The sequence below is a fragment of the Photinus pyralis genome, unplaced genomic scaffold (assembly GCF_008802855.1).
Source record: "Photinus pyralis isolate 1611_PpyrPB1 unplaced genomic scaffold, Ppyr1.3 Ppyr1.4_LG7, whole genome shotgun sequence".
NCBI lineage: Eukaryota > Metazoa > Arthropoda > Insecta > Coleoptera > Lampyridae > Photinus > Photinus pyralis.
Window position 1 is genome coordinate 41,439,416 of NW_022170738.1, and position 22,637 is coordinate 41,462,052.

General features: G+C 42.8%; 1 protein-coding gene across 4 annotated transcripts in view; it reads left to right on the plus strand.

The window, feature by feature from the left end:
• Positions 1-22,637, plus strand: part of LOC116176333 (nesprin-1) — a 77,192-nt gene that overhangs the window by 32,776 nt on the left and 21,779 nt on the right. For 3 of the 4 annotated variants that reach the window (XM_031494841.1, XM_031494843.1, XM_031494842.1), the window contains 10 exons: positions 82-3,099; positions 6,592-6,897; positions 6,948-7,099; positions 9,296-10,106; positions 10,156-10,314; positions 10,361-10,573; positions 10,623-10,883; positions 11,738-21,094; positions 21,890-21,997; positions 22,419-22,592. In XM_031494841.1, coding sequence (XP_031350701.1) covers positions 82-3,099; positions 6,592-6,897; positions 6,948-7,099; positions 9,296-10,106; positions 10,156-10,314; positions 10,361-10,573; positions 10,623-10,883; positions 11,738-21,094; positions 21,890-21,997; positions 22,419-22,592 — 14,559 coding nt within the window. The remainder of the gene's footprint in view (positions 1-81; positions 3,100-6,591; positions 6,898-6,947; positions 7,100-9,295; positions 10,107-10,155; positions 10,315-10,360; positions 10,574-10,622; positions 10,884-11,737; positions 21,095-21,889; positions 21,998-22,418; positions 22,593-22,637) is intronic. The other variant, XM_031494844.1, reaches the window with a different exon arrangement.

A 22,637-nucleotide genomic window follows, 5' to 3' on the forward strand; every position in this document is an offset into this window, starting at 1 on the left:
GTACCGTTTTTGTTGTGGCTTGCATTTACAACATGTCGGGTTGCACGTCGGCGATTCTTAACGATCAATTTCCGTTGATAGGTTCAATCGCATCTTGGAAATCTATCGACGTCCGTGGCCGAATTTGAAGAACAGCAGAAGCAACGGTTGGCACTAAGAGACTGGATCGTATCCCAAAAGTCGATCGTAAACGAGTGGCGATTGCGACCAACGAAGTTACGTATCGACGCGGCCAAGCAAGAGCTAAACAATATGAACGATCTACTGACCACTATTAACCAAAAAAGAACCCAGTTCGTTACCGATTTTCCCGCAAGTCTCGAGGAGAATCAGGAGCTGGAGCAGCTCCTGGATAGTCTCGAGGAAGACCTCATCACGGCCATTGCGCAAAAACAGTTAAACCAAGACGTAATAGACGCCTTTAAGCAAAACGTGCAAAGTATCAACAATTGGTTCGATAATCTCGTGAAGCGCATCGACGCGATTGACAAAGGTTCGGGACTTAACTGCGTACAGAAGAAGTCCGCCATACTGGAGCTGGAAGCGGAATTTAATGATCAGGGGCCCAAGCGAATTGACGAAGTGAAACGGTTAGGTTCGCAGGTGATCGACATAGTTAGCAACCTGGATTCCCAGCAGGTGGAGGAACAACTTAAAACCGTCGAACGTCGCTATAATGACATAGGGAAACGCCTCCAGCGCAAAGCACAAATTTTGGAAATGACGAAAAAGGGCATCGAGGACACGCGAAACGAGATCGAACAAGCCCGCGACTGGGTAAAGCAGAAATCAATTCAGCTCCAGAAACAAACACCTCTCGGATTCGAGAGCAGGAAAGTCGACGACAAACTCAACTCGCTAAAATCGCTGCTGAAGGAGGTGGAAAACAAGAAGATATTACAAGAGACGTTGTTAAAACGAGTGAACGGTATGACGAACGAACTGGAACCGTCAGAGCAAAACCAATTGGAGGCCGCGCTGAAGAGCCTCGGGAACGAGCAAGAGGAGCTCGTCGAAAAAATTAAGGCAGAAGTCGAACGTGTTCAAGGCGCCGCCAATACTCGGCGCACATTTGAAATTAACCTGGAAAGGGCAAGGACTTGGCTTAAGGCTAAAAATAGCGAAATCCGCAAGCTGAGCGGGTACCTGCCGCTTAAATCGTTGCAAGTCGAGCAAGAAATCTATCAACACAAACTGCACCAGGCGGAAATCAAGCATTTTAATGAGGGTGATCTGAACGACGTTCTAAAGTTGGGCAGTAGCATTTTGAAGGAGTGCGACGAAGGCGAGCGCGAACGCCTGCAAGCTCTTCTAGACGAGGTGAAAGAAGAATACGAAAACCTACAGCAGGAATCGCAACAAAAGATTTCGGCACTAGATGATCTACTTCAGGGACGTAAGCAATTCGAGAACGAGATCGACAAGTGTAACAGCTGGCTGAAAGAGGCGGAAGTAGCGACATCGGCTGAAATACGAGCTCCAAACTTGGAGGTGCTCGAAGAACAATTAGTTAAATATGAAAAATTAGAGCAGGAATCGAAGAGAGTGAAGGACGATATTGAGAAGATCACGGAGCAGGGTAAGGCAATCCTGCCTACGATAACGGAAAGTGACAAAATCGCTCTGAACGAATTGGTGAACACGCTCAAAAATCGGCACACTGCCATCGAAGCCATAATTCAAGAACGCACTAATGCGTTGAAGCAAAATATAAAGCAACAGAAAGAAGCCGCGGAGCGCCTCGCCGAAGCCCTTCAATACCTGCAGGACATACAAAGTCAGCTGAAAGAGTTAAATAAGCCGATCGGTAGCAAGGTGGAGGACGTGCAGGGTATCATAGCAGAGTACGATCGAATTTTGACCGATCTTAAGGCGAACAAAGCGAAATTAGCCGAAGGACCTGGCGCGAATACCCCCGAATTACAAAACGTTCTCGTCCAAGAGGACGATCTGATTAAAACCATTGAAGAGCAGATCGCGCGACTTAGACAATTGCTCCTACTTCGAGAGCAATTCATTTCGTTGATCACCGACATTATGACCTTCATAACCAAATACACCGGCGTGGTTCGGGACATCGAGAAATCCGGAAAGACGGTGGAAGAGCGAATTAAGCAGTACGACGACATCATTCTCAAGATACAGACGTGCGAAGCGATGCTGGCGTCGGCCGAGGACAAAGGTCAACAGATTGCGGCGGACGGTTCTGCTCAGGACAGAAATAACGTTACCGATCAAATTCAATCCGTAAAGCAATCTCTTCAGAACTTGCGACGTGCCGTCGAGAAACAACGGAGGGAGCACGAACATACGGCGGCCGAACACAGAAAGCTGGCTTCCGAACTGGAAGACATTTTGGACTGGCTGCACGCTAACGAGGCAGTTGTTCGATCGCGACCACTTTTGCGTCGTGACATCAAGAGCATTGAGAAGGAGTTGGAAAACCACCACGAGTTGAGAACTAACGTGAACAAGTACCTGGACCGTATACGTGAAGTGCAAGAATCGACGAAGCACGATGACGGAATGCCCGGGTCCCTGCTCGAGCAGCTGTCAGAGGCCAACTCTCTACTAACGTCCTTACCGCGCGAGCTTGAAGAACGCGAGAGATACCTGTTAACCAACAAGGACCTACGCGAAAACTACGCCACTGTCAAACAAAAACTGTTCGACTGGGTGAAAGAGGCCGAACTACGTCTGCAGGCCCACAAGAACGGCGTAGATTTCGAAAACATCCTCGCCGATCTCGAGGAGCACAAGGTGTACTTTAGCAGCGAGGTTCCAATTAAGGAGCTCGTCTCGCAAACCATTCAGCAGGCCGCCGACAAAATCTGGCCGAGCCTAACGCCCAACGAGCAGGAAGAGCTGAGCAGGGAGCAGCAGCACCATACCCAGACGCTGAAAAATACGCTGAACACCGCGAAATCTCAGCAGGCGCTGATGGAGCAAAACGCCGAAATCTGGAAGGACTACTGTCAAACTTTGGATAAGGTTAAGACGGCGATAGGACGCACTAAGTTCGTCGATGAACCCGTTTCCACTCTGGCCGGCCTTCACTTTAACCTGCAGAAGATCACCCACGCGTTAAATGATATACAGGTGAGTGCTTCCTATAATTTCATTTTGATTGGTTATTTGCGCAAATTAGGCTGCTGGAAAAATTATGTCCTTAGATCGTTATGCGCAAGAAATTATAATAACGTGTTCGAGTATTTAAGCCAAACACCCTGATTTTTAAATAAATTTGTTCCATATTTTAGCCGCTCACTGTACAGTGTGGTCCAATTTCGATGAGATTAAGTGGGTAACTTTGTTATTAGCGCAAATATAGAGAAAAATGGCCAATTCCTTCAATTTGCTGTAACTCCTTTATTTTTGAAGCTAGAACAAAATGGCTTTAGCATTATTCAGGCACTTTTTAACATAGAAATCAATGCGGTCAGTCGTTTGTTTCTAGTTCTTTTAGTAACTGTCACGACCTAAACCGTTTTCGTTTATCTCCGCTAATAAGAAAGTTAGCCATTTAATCCCATAGAAATTGGACCACACTGTATATTAGGCATTCAGACACGAAAAATAATGGGTTGGATTTTGGAGTGCCGCAACGGTCCATGGCGATTAGCGTGTTAGATTTTCCCTTCCGCAGAGTCAACTTGACTCGTGGATTTGACTTTGATTCATGAAGTCGGCATGTCCGCTGATCACGTCAGCTGATCGCGGCACCCCCACTTTGCCCAAATCAAATATACTGTATTCATTTTAAGAAGGTAGCGGTAAAAAACATAGGGTAGATTTGACCTTCAGTGTGATCAGGGGCGGACTGGGTACTTACGGGCCAGGTGGAATTGCACAGGTTACAGGCCATTAAAGTATTAGTGTAGTAATGAAGGTTGCGGGGGGGGGGGGGGGGTAGCTCTGCGGTGCACCACAAAAACATTTTTTTGCTTCATTTTAGTGCTCTTTTTTCGGAAATCAATTACAAAAAAAATTTTTTTTTAATTGCAGCTGATAATTAAAACTTTTGATTGAGACGTCCGATCGAAAAAGTACGATTTTTTTTGGATTCTACGCACCAAAATTAATAAGAAAAAGTGTTTTCCCGAGAAATTTTGGCGCAGTCGATTTTTGGTAAAAAAGGAAGGTTATACACTGCCTTTTTTTGAGCTACGAAAAAAAAATTGTCTCAGATCGACCCGGAAAAAATTTTTTTTATAGAATGTGGCCTGTAGAATCCATAATTTCAAACAGTTCCAAGATTTACTAGTTCAAAAGTTACAGCCATTTGAATTTTCTTTCGAAATTGGGTTCTAGTCCATAACTTTTGATTGAGAAGTCTGATCGAAAAAGTACGAATTGATTTGGATTCTACGTACCAAAATTAATACGAAAAAGTGTTTTCAAGAGAAATTTTGGTGCAGTCGATTTTTGGTAAAAAAGGAAGGTTATACACTGCCTTTTTTTGAGCTCCGAAAAAAAAATTGTTTCGATCGATCGAAATTCTTAAAGAATGTGGCCTGTAGAATCCATAATTTCAAACAGTTCCAAGATTGGGCTTCTAGTTCAAAAGTTACAGCCCTTTGAATTTTCTTTCGAAATGGCAGGGGCGGGCCAGGTCGAATTTTATATTTTTCCTGTGTGTGCTTATCTTCAAACCCAGCGCCATCTACTACCTTCTTATAATGAATGAAGTATAGTTAATAGACTAATTTGTGGGCAAAACATTAGAATTTGTACGTGCTTAGTTCCGCCGGAAAACCGATGTTTAAGGTGGGGGTGCTATGAAATCAATCTGGCACTCTCACTTTTCCCAATTGCAATATTATTTTATTAGTTACGTCAAAAAACTATAACTAAGACTAATTTGTACCCAAGTTAGATTTTCATTGTTTAAACAATTTATACCTTATTTGAACAATTTTTAACTAAAAAAAATGGTAATTGTTAGAACTAATAAAAAGAAATGCAAACAAATTATACAGTGTGTCCGAGGTAGAACGCAACATAAGGAAACGACAATGTTTTTTTCTCCAAGGATCCATGAGACTTTTGAAAATAGGGTTCAACGTACTACTGCAATCTCTTTCTAGCATCAGGCCAGCGCAGTAACGTACGTTGAACGCTAACTTCAAATACATATCAAAGGCCTCGTGGATTCTTCGCGAAAAATTAATTCTGCTTGCCTATCTAGATTCAAAGAATGCACTGTATACTGTATTGCAGTCTGTCTGTCTGCCTGTCTGTCTAAGTTAAATGTTCATTGTTTAAACAATTTATACTGTCCATTGATACATATACAAATATTATTAACAAAAAAATAATAATACCTAATAGGTTAGGTAGGTACCTATCCAGGGTCGCTGATACGTCTGGAAACGGTCGGTTATCAGGGAAAGTATACAAGATATGGAAAAAGTTTTATGCAAAAGTTTTGGGGGTTCTTCAATGTCTACTAGACAATAATGATTTTAATTATACAGGGTGGGCCATAAAGGCGTCACCTCGAGCGTGACACTAAAATTGAATTTTTTTAACGGAACGCCCTTCTTCTTTTAAACAATATTTCTATAGTAAGCATAATGTACCTCAATTCAGTCGTTTCCGAGTTATGAAAATAAATGCTACAAATTCTAATGTGTAGGTACAAATTAATCTTTAGCGCTAAATTATAGGCATGTTTTTACTTGATTTGGGCAAAGTGGGGGTGCTTTATTTAGAAGCTTTGGATAGGACACATAGGAAATTATTTTGTAAATTACAGTTGTAACTGGGAATTAGTTTATAATTTACAGCTGAAATTATGAATTACACTAATTTACAGTTGTAACTGGGAATTATCCTTGACAGTTACAACTGTAAATTAGTATAGTTCCCAGTTACAACTGTAATTTACAAAATAATTTCCTATGTGTCCTATCCAGAGCTTCTACTTTATCGACCTGATCGCGGCTCTTCCATATTAGTTTGATCTAAGTAAAGAACATCAAAGATACGCGAGCGAAAAAATTATGAACTGTAGTCTCGACTGTAGTGCATGCTAAAGATAATACTACAGTAAACACTCACAATAAGCTCATTCAAATTTCAATCAGAGATACCTATGATCGGAAAAAGGTTACTGCACGTTACTTTCATCTATGATGTCATCCGCACGCGACAAAATAATAAATATGTATGTGAAGGCAAACCGCTAAATGTTTTTGGAATCTGGACTACCATGACTACTCTTCTTTGCCAAATGGCTCATATGTGCACGTCACAACCCCTTTGCGGTCGTCTCGGAAACGCAGCGCCACAAATTCGTATATGACGAAAGGTATAAACACCTCGCGAACTGATAACCATAATGATGTCATTCATTAAAAAAAGTCAAAATATATATCTTAGAATGACATCATGGTATATAAACTAAACTTGAGATTTGATTCAAGGTTGTTTTCATTAATTTAAACATTATTCCTCGTACCGGTAGCCAGTACTCAATGCGCTTTTAACGAAGCTAGTCAAGCCTCCGCACCTCTGTTTATACGTGCACCTTAAATAAATAACAAAAAAAAACGATAAGATATTAATATTGCAACTTTCTCATTTCAGAATCAACAAATCGAGTTAGATTTGCTGTTAGAACGCGTGAACGAAATAACGAGCCAGGCAAATCAGCACAATAAGGAGAAGATCGAACGACAAAGTGCGGAGGTATCTGAAGAATGGACCAAGTTGGTATCAGACCTGGAAAATCGCCGTGACACCCTTACGAAGCTATCGCAAATTTGGGAGACGTTCGAGGGACGTTGGCAAAACTTCGAAAGTCTTATTAATAGTATCGAAGAACGCATTAAGCACATCGACAACGTCGTCAGAAACAAGCAGCATGTGATTGATACAATCAAGTATATCGAGGTGAGCTCTTTTCGCATCCCTTGGCTTTCGGGTAACCGATTTTCCTACAGGAACTGCAATCGGAGGCAGACTCCTTGGTGAAGTTTAAGGAGGAGGTCAATCAGCTATCGCAAACTGTACTTATCTACCTGGAGGCGGCATCAAGCGCATCAGCTAAGGCCCTATTCGACAAACTGCACAATTTGAATCAAAGTTATCAGGGGTGAGAATTTAAAACCATTAATTTCGAATCTTACTAATCGTCTTCTTAATTGTTTTACAAAGTGACATTTAAAACTAGTCTCGTTCCTCCGGTAACTTAATACGTTAAGTATTGTTCTGGTTTCTTTTATTTTTTTTAAATTACCAAAGAAAACAATTCCAACCTTGGGTAATGATAACCGTTTTTCTGCGTAACTTACTAAGCTCAAATTTCTTTTGTGAAAATACCCAGCTTCACTCAATTGCTATTTTTTTGTTCTCACAACGTTCCAACCAAAACAGTTTTCTTGCTATTATTTCACTTTCCCAGTCGTATCCGAAGGCTCTACCGTCACAAAATGGTTTTTTTTTTCCAAAAACCGCCGAAAATAATTCCTTGACCTAAACCAATTCTTCCCGTTTGCAGAAAATATCTACACGCTATTTTTAGTAAACTCCCATTATCAAAAATTTGATTTAGGTTCTCGCCAATTTCCAATTCCGTCGGAAATGTTTACTACAGATATTTTTAAATAGGATAGCTTTCGATTCACTATTCTATCTCTATTGCATAGGTCAGTTTTCCGCAGTTTACGTGTACTATCTAAGTGACAAAATGTAAATAGGTTAAAAAACTAGATAAATGATTCTTCTAATGTTTGCGATTCACTTCAGAGATAAAATTGGAAGGTAGATAAAAGATGTTTACATTAATTACTCGCTATTTATACGCCCCGTTATTTTATGGCAATTTCAGAAGGTACTTCGCCATTTTTCGGAAGAGTAACCGCTCTTACCTTTTACGTTTAAATAGTCTTGTACATGGTTGGGCATCTACAAAAATTATTTTTGAATGTACAGGGTGTTCCATTTTTACGTTGTCAATAAATAACTAATTTTTATAAAATAGAACACCCTAATATTTTTAATTGTTTCGATGTTAACCTCCACGTGAAAACCTATTCACTTTTTGGTTTTTTTGTCAACGTTGCGATCTTATTAATTTTTAGTAATGGTATCTGAACGGCGCGGCGCGGCGGCTCATTGGACAGTGACTTGAAACATTAATTTTCCCTTCTAATTTTTCTTTTCGTATTTTTTGTATTCACTGTCCAATTAAAGACAATTTATTATTAACGATCTACACGAGTTCATAATTTTCTGGTATCTGTCCGTATGCCTGTCCGTTAGCAAGATATCTCGAAAACGAATGGACTGATTACGATTCTTTATCAAATTTGTAGATCGGAGTAGGTGAATTGGTGTGGGCAAGGAAGGTCCTTTTAACATCTCCGTTAATTATAAACCAAATTGCCTGAAGCACAGCTTTAACCCTGCCTAGAAGTTTGTTTGCTATACTTATATTGTTTAATAAATTTATTAATCTATTTTTGTACCTTCACCTTCTATAATGCTCTCCAAGGTTGCAAAAATATCTTTTCTGTTATGATATCATAAATAATAGGGGTAATTAGTATAAATATTGCGCAAGGAAAACTTCTGGAAGAGCTCCAAGTAGTACCGAACCATTATAATCACCTTTGCCAACAATTAGAAGCGGTTTATTTTTACATAAAGTTCGCCTCTAACCTACAGAATGTTCTTTTAATCAATTCGCGAAATTCTCGACAAAAAATAATAAATTTTTGGGGTATTCCTGTCGTTTGAGTCACGCATACATTTTTGTAATCGAGCTTTTGGGTCACGTTCCCATTCGCTTCCGTATGCAACTGTTTTCGATATACGTGCCAACGCAATTTTCGCATGCGCGTATATTTTGAAAAGCGTCGGGACGACGACGTATAAACGAAATTAAATTTGCCGAATCTTATTTTAAAACCGTCCGAAACACGAGATAGTAAAGCTGGATGGCTGAAGTTTTCACCGCCTGGCACGACTGACCTGAAATTAGTTACCCCCTACGAGTAGTGAATGCGAAAAGAATAAATTTAGTGATTTGTGATTGGAAAAAAAGCACGTGGTTTTACGTAATCGTATAATTCACCGTCGCGCCCTTTTCGATACTTTGAACTTCGTTTGAGAGACTTTTTGCGCGTTCTAGAAGCAGACGTGAAAAGGTGCACGTTTTTCTGCATTATAAATAAGCTTTACCCTACATTTACCGCAACTTGCGTCTTTTTATAGCGATGAAAGGTTATTTTGCTGCATTTAAAAATAGCGCGCGTCCGATGGAATTCTAATAACTTTTCTTTTCTAGCCTTCTAGACGTTTTGCAAGAAAAACACTCAAAAGCGAATGCCGATTTGGCAGATATAAATCGCGCGTTTTCGGATATTCACAAGTTCAAAGAATCTCTGTCGCTGCTTCTCAAGGAGATCAAGAACTTTTATACGTTTGACGAGGACGTCGCACGTACAGAAGGCGATTTGAGAAACCTATCGAATAAGGTCTCAACACAAATTAACGAGGGCAAAGATTTGATTTCCGAAATACGCGAAAAGTATAACCGCTCCCAGCAGCTCGTTCCCATAGACGTGTCCCAAGAACTGACAAACCTCGAACTGCTCACCGAGACGCTCGTCAACGCCATGGACGAGAAGAATCGCGAATTCAAAAAGGCTCGAACCGTTCGCACCGATTATGCGCACGACGTTGACGAAATTCAGAATTGGATTAAGAAGGCGGAACTCAAGATCCAGGATCGCTCGACCGAACCTCACGCTCTCAACGAGTATCTGCAGGAGATCCAATCCGAAATGGCGAGCGTGCTAGACCGCTACGAAAAGCTGGTTAAGAATGGCAAAATTATCATCGGAAAAACGAGGAGCGACGAGGAAAAGGCGATCGTGCAAACTACCATGGATAACATAAGCGAACAGCTGCAGCAATTGCGCTCCTTACTGGACGAGAAGAAGCAGCAGGTCGGGGAGACCCTCGACGCATGGCAACGCTTCCTCGCGCTATACCAGGCCGTACTAACCTGGGTGGAAGAAAAGAAGGTCTTCCTGCAGGAGTCCCTGTACATCAGCACATTACACGAAGCCCGCCAAAAGTTGCACGATTATTCCGTAAGTTTCCTCCCACCATCGACTACGCCGCCTAATTGGTCGATTTCAGAATGCCGCCAAGACCTGCAAGGTCGCCTCGAAAAACCTGAGCGAAATGGCCAAGGAGTTGGACTACATCAGTTCGGTAACCAGCGTCGGCGATCTTCCGCAGAAAATGGAGCACGCCGAAGAAGCGAAGACAGGCGTGGAGGCGAAGATCTTGGAGAGGGTAAGGTTTCGATTTTGGTGCTATCGATGTTAACTCGCAGTTACAGAACGCGCTCCTGCAAGAGACCGCCGAGGAATGGGAGCAGTGCGAGAAGAAGATGAAGGACGTGCGGAATTGGATGGAGAAGTCGAAGAACTCGCTCGAATCGCCGCAGAACAAAAAACGGCCACTGCGCGATCAGCACGCTATACGCGAGAAGATGCTCGGAGACGTTTCGATACAGAAGGCGAAGATAGCGATTTCGGTTGAGAAACTGGAGGTGAGCGGTTGGCGGGGTTGGGGGCGGCTGTACGGTTTACGTTTTTCAGTTGCATTTCCGTTCGGGTATCGGAGGCGACTCGAAGGTTACGCAGGCGGCTGAAGATTTGATGGGCGAGTTGGACGTCTTCTTGGAACTCGTCCGTAATCAAACGCATCAACTGGAAAAGGCCTTCGTGCAGGTCGAGCAGTACCAAATGGAAGTACAGCAGCTTCGCCAGCAGATTGTTCAGTTGGAGCAGCAGTTGCGAACGGTTCTGGCACCGACGTATCTACCTCACGATCGAGAGCAAGCGGCCAGAGATCAACAGGTAGGATTTGTGAATAGAGTGTTGAATGAAAAATGGAGGCGACATGTGTTTTATGTTAGATTTAGTCACGTGTTGACTAAATCTAACCGTGTCTACTTCATTAGCCCAAGCCGCAGCGCAATAGCTAACAAGAGCACCAAAACAACTTCTTTATCTTCAAAAGGATAGGAAAATTGTAATTAAAATTTGGAAACAAATTTGATGATGAAGTTGGCTGCAGAGGTGGCTGTGACGTTCGTCAAAGGTGTTTCCACCGCCTCACTCCTGCAGTTGGGAGTTGTGTTTGTTTGGTTTCGGGCTCTGTTTTTGCTTTACTTTTCTTTCTCATCACATTTGCTGGTAAACAGGTTGCTTTTAAGTTCACTTGGGTTTTAACGTTTTACTTACTTCAATCATATTATGCTCATGTATCTCATTTAATTTTAATCATACACTTTCACTAACATTGTTTGATATTTGCGAAAGTGTTCCAAATAACAAACAAATGCATTTTATACTGTTATTTTCTTCTGCCATGTTTATGATTGTTTCTCACCATGCATTTTATTTATCATTTTGCTGCATCCTTCTCCTACCGATATCCTTGTACGTACGTGACGATTGTAGGCTTGTCGAGACCGAGTGCATGCGCTGCAAAAGAAAGTCGCCGCTCGTAACGAGCGTATTAAAGTAATCGTTCAGCGGGGCACTCCGGACTCGGAACCCCTCGACACCTAACTTTTCCTTATCGTATTATCACGCCGACTGACTTGACTTTGACATAATCGCAGCCACCATCCTGCAGTGCGTGATTCGATTATATTCAATTTGTTTGTTACGCGATTACTGATTACATTGTTACTCTACATGGATAGGCTCAGGCTGAGAGTTATCGCCGGCAAATCGACATCATCCTCGTCAAGATACGAGAACTGGACCCCAACTACGTCCTCCCGATATTATCGGAACCCGCCTCGCTTGGGGTGACGTACGCCGATATAACTGCCGGCCGCTCCAGCCCGTGCCATTTTGATCGTCCGCCATCCGAAGAACCTGAATTTGTAAAGATGACTTCGACCTTCGTTCCTGAGACTCCCCTCAAAATTGCCACACAACCGGAACTAACTTTTACAGAGTACGAAAGCGAAATTAAAACGATCGTCATCGATACGGCGGAAAAGGCAAAGACCAATAGACGCGGTCGCTCCCCGAGGAGACGCGAGGATGTACAACCGGAACCCGAAACCCCCTCGGCAGTAACACTAAAAAATGTTACCCCGAAGCCTGAACTTCTAAAGCTCGACGAAAAACCGAGGGGTCGCTCTCCTAGCCCAATGTGGGTGCCCGGATCCACAACTTACTCGGACGTGTTAAGAGGTCTGTATCGCGATACCGAAACCATCGAGCCCCCTCAAACCAATTACCAGCATTTCGAGTACGTACACCCCGCATACGTTAGTTCGGGACAACAGATTAGCATATCCCACGAAGAGTCTCAGGAACCAAGCGCGAGGCATCTTCAGCCATCCAGTACAGAAACAATGCCATCTCAACAACGACCCCAATCGCAAAACGACAAAACGAAGGAAGTGAGCCGAATTGAGGAGACGCAACATCTAACTGAAAACTCCTCCCAAATAACTGGTCACCTTGGAGAGCCCACTGTCAAATTGGTGGGTGGTGACGAAACTATTGATGTAATTCCTAAAGACTTAGTAGTTAGTAGTTTAGCCGAAAAAAACGATTTCCCAAATACAGATAAGCAAAGACGAAAGAAGAAAGTAAAAAGGACTAAGAAGAAAGCGGACGAAGTTACGCCGCTAACTGAGATAAGCAAAACTTTTGATCAAACCCATACAATTATAACTCCTAGCGAGCTAAGAGAGAACGTTATAATGAGCCATGATAAAAACACTCCCGACGTAACCACGGAAGCGTCGAGTAAAAAAAGAAGCAAAGGAAAAACGAAACAAACGATAACGACCGATAATGTAATTTTCCGAAAAAGCGAGTCGCCACCAAAAACAAACAAAATCATTCTGATTACACACGAAGAAGTGCGCCTAACACCTGTGCTGACCCTAAAAATGGCCCTTCCCGAGCAAGCCATAGAACAGTGGGAGTCGAAGGAGCACGACGTGATAATCTCGGAACCGCATTCTCTCGAATCCACGGCGACAGATTCCGGCGTGAATTTCACCGATACGACCAGCGAGGAAATCGAATTGGAACAGATCATTTTTGGATCCGTCAAAGAGAGACCCAGCATGCGCAACTTTCAGTCCCATGTCGATGACGAACATCTGGTCACTTTGGAGCATGTGACAACACAAACGCAACTGTCAACGTCTAAATTAGAAGTCGAATCTGTCACAAAAATGCACAGCGAAAGTGAAATAGATTTGAAGTCTCACGACGAGATAGAAAAAGATGTAAGTAAAATGGAGCAGGTAGAGGAAATTAAAACCCAAAAAAAGAAGGCAAAGAAACACGCTCAAGCGGTGACTGTTACGGACCCGGTCGAAGTTGGAGTTACTACCCCACCCTCTGAGTCTAGTCACAGAAAGAAGAAGAGCAAAAAACTTCCGGTATCAGATGCGAAAGATGTAGTAATAGCGTCTGAAGTTTTGAGCTCATCTGCATCTGAAACCAGTAAAAAAAAGAGCAAAAGGTCATCAGATATTACCAAAACTGACGAGAGTGAAGTCAAGAATAAGGACATAATGCCTTCATCATCAAATACATCACAAAATCTAGGGATTGATACGGAAATTGAGACCACGCATGTAATCGTAACCAGTAAGAAGAAGAACAAAAAACCATCGCCATCCCATACGTCCAAAGGTGGTGATAGTGTAGGGGTCGAGTCGATTGTGACCTCGGACAGAAAAATACAAATATCTTCACCACCAAGTACGCCCAAAATTGATGAAAATACGGAGGGAACTGTGATTTCATCTCTCCTGGAAACTAGTAAGAAGAAGAACAAGAAAACACCATCACATACATCCGTAATTGACACCGGCGCTGCTATTGTGTCGGATACTGTATTCGTACAGGAATTCGATAAGAAGAAGAGCAAAAAATCGCCACGATCAGATCCATTAAAAGCTGATGAAGGGGGCGTAATCGAGTCGGAAGCTATCGCCTCTCCTGCGCTCGAAAGCCGCAAAAAGAAACATAAAAAAACACCACCAGCAGGCGATAAGTTCGAAATTAATGAATCAGAAATGGTGCTTTCGTCGGCACCCGAAACCGGAAAGAAGAAGACCAAAAAGTTAGAGACATCAGATGTGCCTAAAGGTGATCAAGATGTAGCGGTAGTTGAGTGCGAAATCGCAACTCAGGTTGCATCCGAAAGCGGTAAAAAAAAGAAGAAAAATAAGAAACAAAATCTCGACAATACGATAGAAGAAGTGAAAAAGGAGCGGCGAAAGAAATCTGACCGAGTCAAATCGGTTTCTTTTGAAGAAGTTCCTCAAATTATTAACGCCGAGACAAAATCGACTGATTCGGAAATAACATTTTCGGAAGAAGCCGTGACTGAAGTGACGCCACTGACTTCTAACGTAACCGTACCCTACAAAGGTTTGCCTATGAGCGACGTATCGGATTCATGGATGGATACTGAAATCATTCTTTCTGATGACGAAGTTGAGATGCCGATAGCCGAATCTCAACTAACGGAAGTGGCGCTCTCGATAAAAGGCGTTGAGCCGTTGCCAGAAGATTCGGTGCGTCAATTAGGCGACCCGAAAGTGGAGTACAGAGGATTACCTTTAGATAACACCAGCGATTTGTGGATGGATTCGGAGATTGTGATTTCAGACGAGGAAGACGTACCACCGCCGGAAGAAGCACAGATGATGACCATCGCTCAAGCGCCCACTCCGCCATCGGATCCTATTCTTGTTCAAGAGGATATACCAATGCAGCCCCTCGATGAAGAGCCTCGGGCTGCGTGCAAAAGATTTGTAAAGGTAATAACACTGCCGCCTCCAAAATTAATCGAGCCCATCCCCATCACTGAATCACAGTTGGAGATAACCGAACAATCAAAGACACCCTTAGATAATTCAAGTGATTTGTGGATGGATTCCGAAATTGTAATCTCTGATGAAGAAAATGTAATCTCGCATGATCAAGTGGAGCAAAGCATTGTCGTGGGGGAAGCAATAACCACCCCACCATCGCATTCTGTTCAAGAGCATGTTTCTTTAGATCATATAACAGAATTGGGGGTGGATCCAGAGGCAGTACTGCCGGATAAAAAATCTGTTGAAGAAACACATCGACAGTTGGAAACAATTGAGTTAACCATCAATGAGTCAATAAAAGTTGAGGTTCCGTCTGAGCAGCGAAACGTTCTACAAATTGAAGATACAAAAGTTAACTATAAAGGACTGCCTTTAGATGACACAAGTGATTTGTGGATGGATTCAGAAATAGTACTGTCAGATGAAGAAACATTGGAACAACCGAAAGTATCGCAGCCACTCGATGACTTGGATCAAAATACTGATTCTCCAAGCTCTCCATTGCTGGAAGAATACGAAATCGTCGAACACGCTGACATCGCCACAATTACCGAAAGTACCCATCTTACGACCGATGCTTCGGCCCAAACCAAGGAGTACGTGCCTAAGGAAAGGAACTTTCGAGATTTTGATTTCGAGATGACGAGAAAGGTCCAAGCGCCGGTACCTGTCGAACATTACTACGAGCTGATTCCGAACTACAACTCGTGTATTTTTAGAGATGTCGAAAGAAAGCGATGCGAAGATTTGGTTAAAAATGAAAATCAATCCTCCGCGCATGACCTACCCCTTGACATACAACCCTTGTATCTGTCGAAGGTTGATTTGTCGCAACCGGCGAGCGAGTTGGAGGAGTCACAGATGAACACAGAACTGCAATTAGAGGCACCGAAGCATGACATCGAAGAAACAGAATCGTTAAATGACAAAGAATTGGCAATGTTAGGGCTTCGATCGGAAGTGTCACATCATAATCCAATACGATTCTATGAAGCGGAGATGATGTGGGAATTAAGCAAAGTACGCAAAGTAGCAACCGAAACGCACGATGAATTGGAACCGGTTGCACCCGCATGCACCGAAACGGAAAAGCCGTTCCATTCGAATTTAAATCCATACGCGAAGGTCTTTGTACCCGGTGGGCATTCACAATTTCCCACAACAACAACGGTAACGTATCCGTCGCAACCAATTGAACAAACCACCAGGTGGGAGTTTGAAGAAAAATTGTCTCCAGATTGCGCTAGTGATGTTTGGGAAGAATCCAATGCAATAACTCCGGTAGAAAAGGTCACAACGGAAGAAATGCCCACTCCCAAAGAAAAACCCAACCTTCCATCAACAGCGTGGCGAGAAGGTGATACAAAGGAGCAAAGACTACGAGAAGAACCTTACCAATTTCCTCATCGCGCAAGAATATTCAGCGATGACTTCAACGAATCTATAGAAATACCGCCAGACCACGATAGCAACCGGTGGGTTGATAGTATGCTCCAAGAAGCGACCGATGAGTTACTACCTGATGTGCGGCAAACCACATTGGACGTTAAGAAGAAGCGGCACCACAAATCAAAGTCGCCGAGGCGTAAATCTAAGGAAAAACAATTGGAATCGCCCGTTACGCAAAAGGAAGATCGTACAGACGACACACCTGGTGATAGTGAAGTTACATATGAAATTGATGTTCGATTCTCTAAAGACAACGACACGATTGAACCGGTCTCAAAAATTAGATCATATGCGGACATTGCTGCCACTGATCGAGCGCAAAATTCACCAGAACCCAGCATAGAAGTTTCTCCAATCTTAAAGGAGCCAATTCAAATCAGAGTAGAAGTAGTTGAGGAGAAGCATTCACAATATTTCGAACCCATTTTAGATTCCGAAGGGTTTACCGAATACCACTCTCGCAGGGATAAGAGATCGCGGTCTCGTACGACGTCAGAATCTGAATGCGTAACCGAACAAATTAGACCCTCTGAAGAGACGTCGTCAGACGAGGATGTTCCTTCGAATTTAGAAGTGCCTACAAAGAAGAAGCGGTCACGATCTAAAAGAAAGCAGAAATCAGATGACACTGGCGGATTCGATATTCCAGTTGGAGACGCTAGTCCTGTGGAGCTTCCTGTAGAAGTTGATTTAGCCGAGGAAGAAAGTCCAGCGGATACACTGCAGGTACTAAAGAAGCATAAAAGGAAGAGGTCGCGATCTGGGAAGAAGGGCGTCAATGATCCCGTTGCAGAGACTGAAAATAGGGACCAAACCCTTTTAGTTGATACTGTCGAGGAAACAACCACGGAGATACAAACAGGGTATGCGCAGGGACCAAAAGAAGAACAGACTGTAGACATTGATAAGAACAGTGACGTGTTTATCAAAAATGATACTCCTCAAAGAGAAACTGCAGAAACCCAAACAGCTGTGGCAGAACAGGATGAGAAAATGATCAGTAGCGTTATACCAGAAGATGAATCGATGGAAATCAAGAGTTTGGACTCCTCCGACCTGGAGGTGCAATCTGAACCAAAAGCTGCAGTGTCGCCACCTATAAAGCGGGAACGTTCCAAGAAAAAGGACGGGAAAACATCTGAAAAGCAGTACGAAGTGTTGTTTACAATACGTGTCACTGGAAAATCGACCGATGAGAACCAGCAGGAGAACAAGGGCGAAGAAAGTTCAGTGACAACAAAGCATGTGCCTGAATTGCCAGAAACTAGTACAGTCACGGCAACACATAACGTTCAGGATGACAGTGTTGTCGAAAAAAGCGAATGGAAAGAACCTACAGCCAATGTTTTTGATTATGTACCAGATGAAGACACTAAACAAATCGATTCAGCGACTACAAGCATCATAGATAATGCGAGTGATATTGAATTGTCTGAAAAACAAAGACCAAGAGCTTCGAAGAAAAAAATGCCAGAACCTTCCACGATTCCTGTTGTGCCCCAAATAGAAGCTGACGATTTTGAACACAAAGCTGTAGCGATATTGGAACCTATTACGGTTGAAAAAGTAAGCGAAGATCCGCATTTGGCAACGCCGGATAATCCGAGGAAAAAAAGGTCACGTTCTAAACGAAAGGACCAGGCTCGCACAGAAGCTTCGAAACAACTGGAAGAAGTGGCAGCAGAGCAAGTCAGCCTTGTAACATATGCAAATATTGCCGCAACTAAAAAGTTGGAAACTCCCCAGATTGAAAATGTTGCGCACCCAGCACCCGCCGCGGAGCAGGTACAAATTCGAACTGAAGTCGTGAGTAAAAGTGATGCTCCCAACGAACCTTTTTCGATCGACCGCGATGGATTTATGGAAGTGGTTAGCAGAAAGCAGCGGCGATCGCGTTCCAGGTCTTTAAACAAAGGGGACACTGAAGAGCATCACATAGCAGATAATATCGCGTTGGTCCCTGATGTTCCCAAGAGAAAGAGATCGAGATCTGGGCGCAAGAAACCTGTTGACGCACCAAATCAAGAAAGTGCCTCTAATCCGTTAGAATCAAGTTTAGAGATTTCGACTGGGGATACGACGCAAAATTTCTTCAACTTGGACGTAAATGTCACATATGAAGACGAAGTTTCTACAGAAGACGCGGAAGTAGAAAACGTATCGAAGACGAAACCGTCAAAACCTCGCAGAAAAAAAGACCACTTAGAGATAATCGATCATTTACCGCATGTAGAAAGTGAAGAAATAGAAGTTAGAGTACACGAGCCTACTCCAGAAGATTCCTTGTCGCAAGTCACAGAACAGCCTGATCCGCTCTCAACTAAAATGCCAAGGAAAAAGCGATCGCGATCTCGAAGAAAGAAAGAGAAAGTTGAAAATGAAGGTGGCTCCGAGGAACTGCATGTAAAAGTAGATTTATCACCTTCCAAAGTGTCTATAGAAGAGAAAACTGCATCGGACCCTAGAAAAGTGCCAAATGAAGAAGAGGTTAGATCTGAACGCAGATCTAAATCGGAAGATCATAGTGACAATCAAGTGCAAGCTTCAATAGAACTTGCCAAAACGAAACGAGGACAGAAGATGCGCGAAGACACCCTCGAAGATACGCCCGTTATGGAATTTGACGTAACGACCACAGAAATACTTGTAGATGAGCAAGTTAGCCAGATAATGAAACCTGATGAAAAAATTTCAGAAGAATTTGAGCAATTGCAAAGACCAGAAGTTAGCCAACAGTCTGATAAAGAAATGAATACGCCATCTATGGATACTGATGTAGTATCTATAGAAGCACAGTTTCACACAGTATCTGACGGTCAAGTGCAGGCGATAGAAACGCCGAAAAAGAATCGGTCACGCTCTCGGCGGAATAAAGAACAGAATCGAGATGACACTTTCAAAGAAAAGTGCGTTCAAGGAGGTTCATCAACGCAACCCGTTGACGAAATTCACGTAACTATCGAAGGAGAGCAGGTTGGCACTTCGGAAACTTCTCCATTAGAAGATGCGAGACAGGTGGTACCCGACACTGAGATTCGCGTTGAAGAAGCTTCAGAAGAAAAGGTGGAAATGACTAAAGAACCGAAAATTGCGGAGAAGAAAAGATCGCGATCTCGGCGAAAGAATGAGGCATTCGATCAGGTGGTCGTACCAATCACGGCCAAAAATGTCCCAGGTCCTACACTTCAAGCCTATGAGGATACCCTAACTGAAAATGATAGGACGGAGAATCATACCCAAGAAAAAACTTCACTAACAGAATCTACCACTGACCAGGATAAGGGTTTGGTTTCATTAACACCGACTGAGGTTGAGACCCATTTCACTTATGCGGAGGCTGCGGCGTCCCAGAAAGTTGCAAAACCAGTTCGAGAAGAGGCCATAGTTCATCGAACATGTCAAAGAGAACCCATTCAAATACGAATCGAAGTTGTTAGCGAACCCATTGTTCAACACGCACCCATTCCAACCGACTCGGAAGGTTTCACAGAGTTCTTAAACAAAAAAGAACGCAGATCAAGATCTAGATCTCGATCAAATCAAAAAACTGCGGAACCACAAATTGTAACAGCTGAAGAGGAAATAGCTAAATCTTTAGAAAGTGAAGAGCACGTTGTCAAAAAGGAGAGGGGCAATAAAAAGATTGCGGAAAAAGAAGAAGAGGTCTTCACAACCTATCAAAATGACGAAAACTGCTGTACAGGCGAAGAGGAGGATGAGAAAAAATCAAAGAAAAAAAAGAAGAAGCGAAACAAGTCGAAAGAATTGTCACAAAAAGGCGGCTTAATGAGTATGCTCTCTTCGGTTAAGAATGTACTGAAAAAAAATTCACCTGAAGAGGATGATATTCCAAAAGTGAACACATCGGTAGAAACGTTAATGCAACCATTAGAACTATCGGAAAACTCCTCGACACTAATCGCCACGGATTTGGAAAACTTTCTACTTATGGAAAGGAGCATTTCGTTACCGGACCACCCCACTAATCTACCCGAGAAACGATCTAGTTTCTTCGGAAACTTAATCTCGAAAGTAACCGGATCTAAACACGACCCGCCCAATGAAAAGAAGAAAAAGAAGAAGCTCAAAAGTACTTCCGACACCGACGAGGAAAAGGGCGTACTCGAAACAATTCGAGCAAAAGTTGCTGGCGCGTTAAGGCGCAAGTCTCAGACGCCGCCGCTTGATCAAAATCAGAATCTGAAAGGAGACGGTCCATTTTGGTTGGACAAGCACATTTACACCGACGCCGAGGAACGCTACCAAATGTATCTCGCGCAACTGACGAAAACAAAATTGACACAGGGAAGTGTTCCGCCCAACGAAGACGATCACCGCGATAAAGGCGGAGACTCGGGTAGTTCAAGTGGACGGGGTTCGCCCGAAGCCCCGCAACCCGATCGGGCCTCGGACTTTTCGCCGAGTACGCGATTTGCCAGCGCCGATTTGCCCGGCGGTATGTGCAGGTGGAAAGATCACAGCACGTACCTGTCCGAAATCGAGCCCGCGTACGATATCCTGGGCATGCTAAAGGCGGAAAGTGACTGGAACGAGAGGCGGATCGGTATCGATTATCTAGACGCGACTCGCGAGCTTTCAGAAAGTGTCGCCGAGACTATCATTAAAGACACTGACCACTTTGACGAACCCACCCTTACCTTAGGGCCTCAATTCCAACCTAGCAGCCGTTTACCAATGGACGAAGTAGATGGCATCTCCTACGGTGGCGACCATTCCATTAAGAAGGTGAAATGTGGTTGCGTGTTTTTGGGCTCATTTTGTGCTATTAATCAAAATTTGCTTCTTGTCAAATAAAATCCTAACTACGACCTTTCATTGCATGTGCATGTTGCTAATCTTTAGCGGATAACTTCAAGGCAGTGATAGCTATAACATCCAGGTGGGTAAGCGGCACGGCTTCGCTTCAGTTCGGATTTCGGTGTGAACAGTATTTGCTTGTCGATATCTTCAGTCTTCAGTCGGAACCTTATGCGAAGAATCGGCAAGCAAATAATTGTTACTTAGTGTTGTTGGTTTCTAGTTTATTTTTACAATATTAAGTAGATCTTACTGTGGCATTAATTCTAATGCTTCAAAAGTTTAATTATTTTTGGGACGTTACAGTAACCCCCGAAATTTCTAATACACCTGTTGGGCGTTCAAAAGAGTTTTAATAGAAAGCAATCAATTAATCCATTTGAGTTCCAATTATTTTGTACCAAAAATATACCCGCACATTTTGCATTTGCTATTAGAGTACAGGTTGTTCAACAAAAAAGACTACGAGATTTATTTTTAGAATCGTAAGCCCAACCTGTTAATCGTTTCTTTAGTCCCTGTGAAAAGAAATTGCATCACTGTCGATCAATTTACTGACCGCGAGAACTGAATTTTGGGGCAGGTGAATAAATCGGGTCTTTGAAGCATTAGACAGTTAATGCACGTTTCATTGCATTTTCATTATTCTTCGAAGGTAAATCACGTTTACGTGTACCAGTGAAAGATAAATAATTTCGCGTGTAATCGTCTGACAAATTGCAGATTGTTACCGAAGATCTTCAACACCTAGGCGACGCCCTTCATGAGACCGAGAGTCGTGCATCAAACCTCCCCAGTGAAGATTTGCAATCGATTTTGGTAGCCCTAACGGTAGGTACCGGCATTTTTCCTCTTTCGCACGTGGCCATAAATGAATCAAAGTCAAGTATAAATAAAAATGGATTACATCATCGGTCTATTTTTAAACATGACCTCTTCTCTGGCACTTCAGACTATAGGACAATCACTATTTATACATATTTTTCTAGTAAATAATCATTTTTTTATAATTTATGCACAATTGTTATCATCGGCGTAACAATATTCGTGACATATTTCATGAAATATTTATCGGTCCTTCGAGAATTTGTGCCCGCTTTACTGCTTACGTAATTTTTTCAAACACGAACTTGATTTGCCTAATAGATAGAAGGGGAAGATACCTACTAAATTAGAAAGGGATAATGATCTCATCAGTTCCAAGTCGATGCTTCTGTGAATACCACAATTTTAACCGGCAATTTGTTTACAGAGTGTTAGTGGTGATTTGAAAAAGCACGCAGCCGAAGCTATCCGGCTGGAGAATTTGGTTCTTCAGCTACCCTCGGATAACGACGCCCAAATTCTCGCATCACATTTGGCCGGAATACGAACGAGAATTGCCACCCTTCTGGCCCAAGCCGAAAATGGTACATTTGCGATTGAGGTAAACGCGTTAATATAGTTACGTAAGGAGTATTTTAAGTAGAGC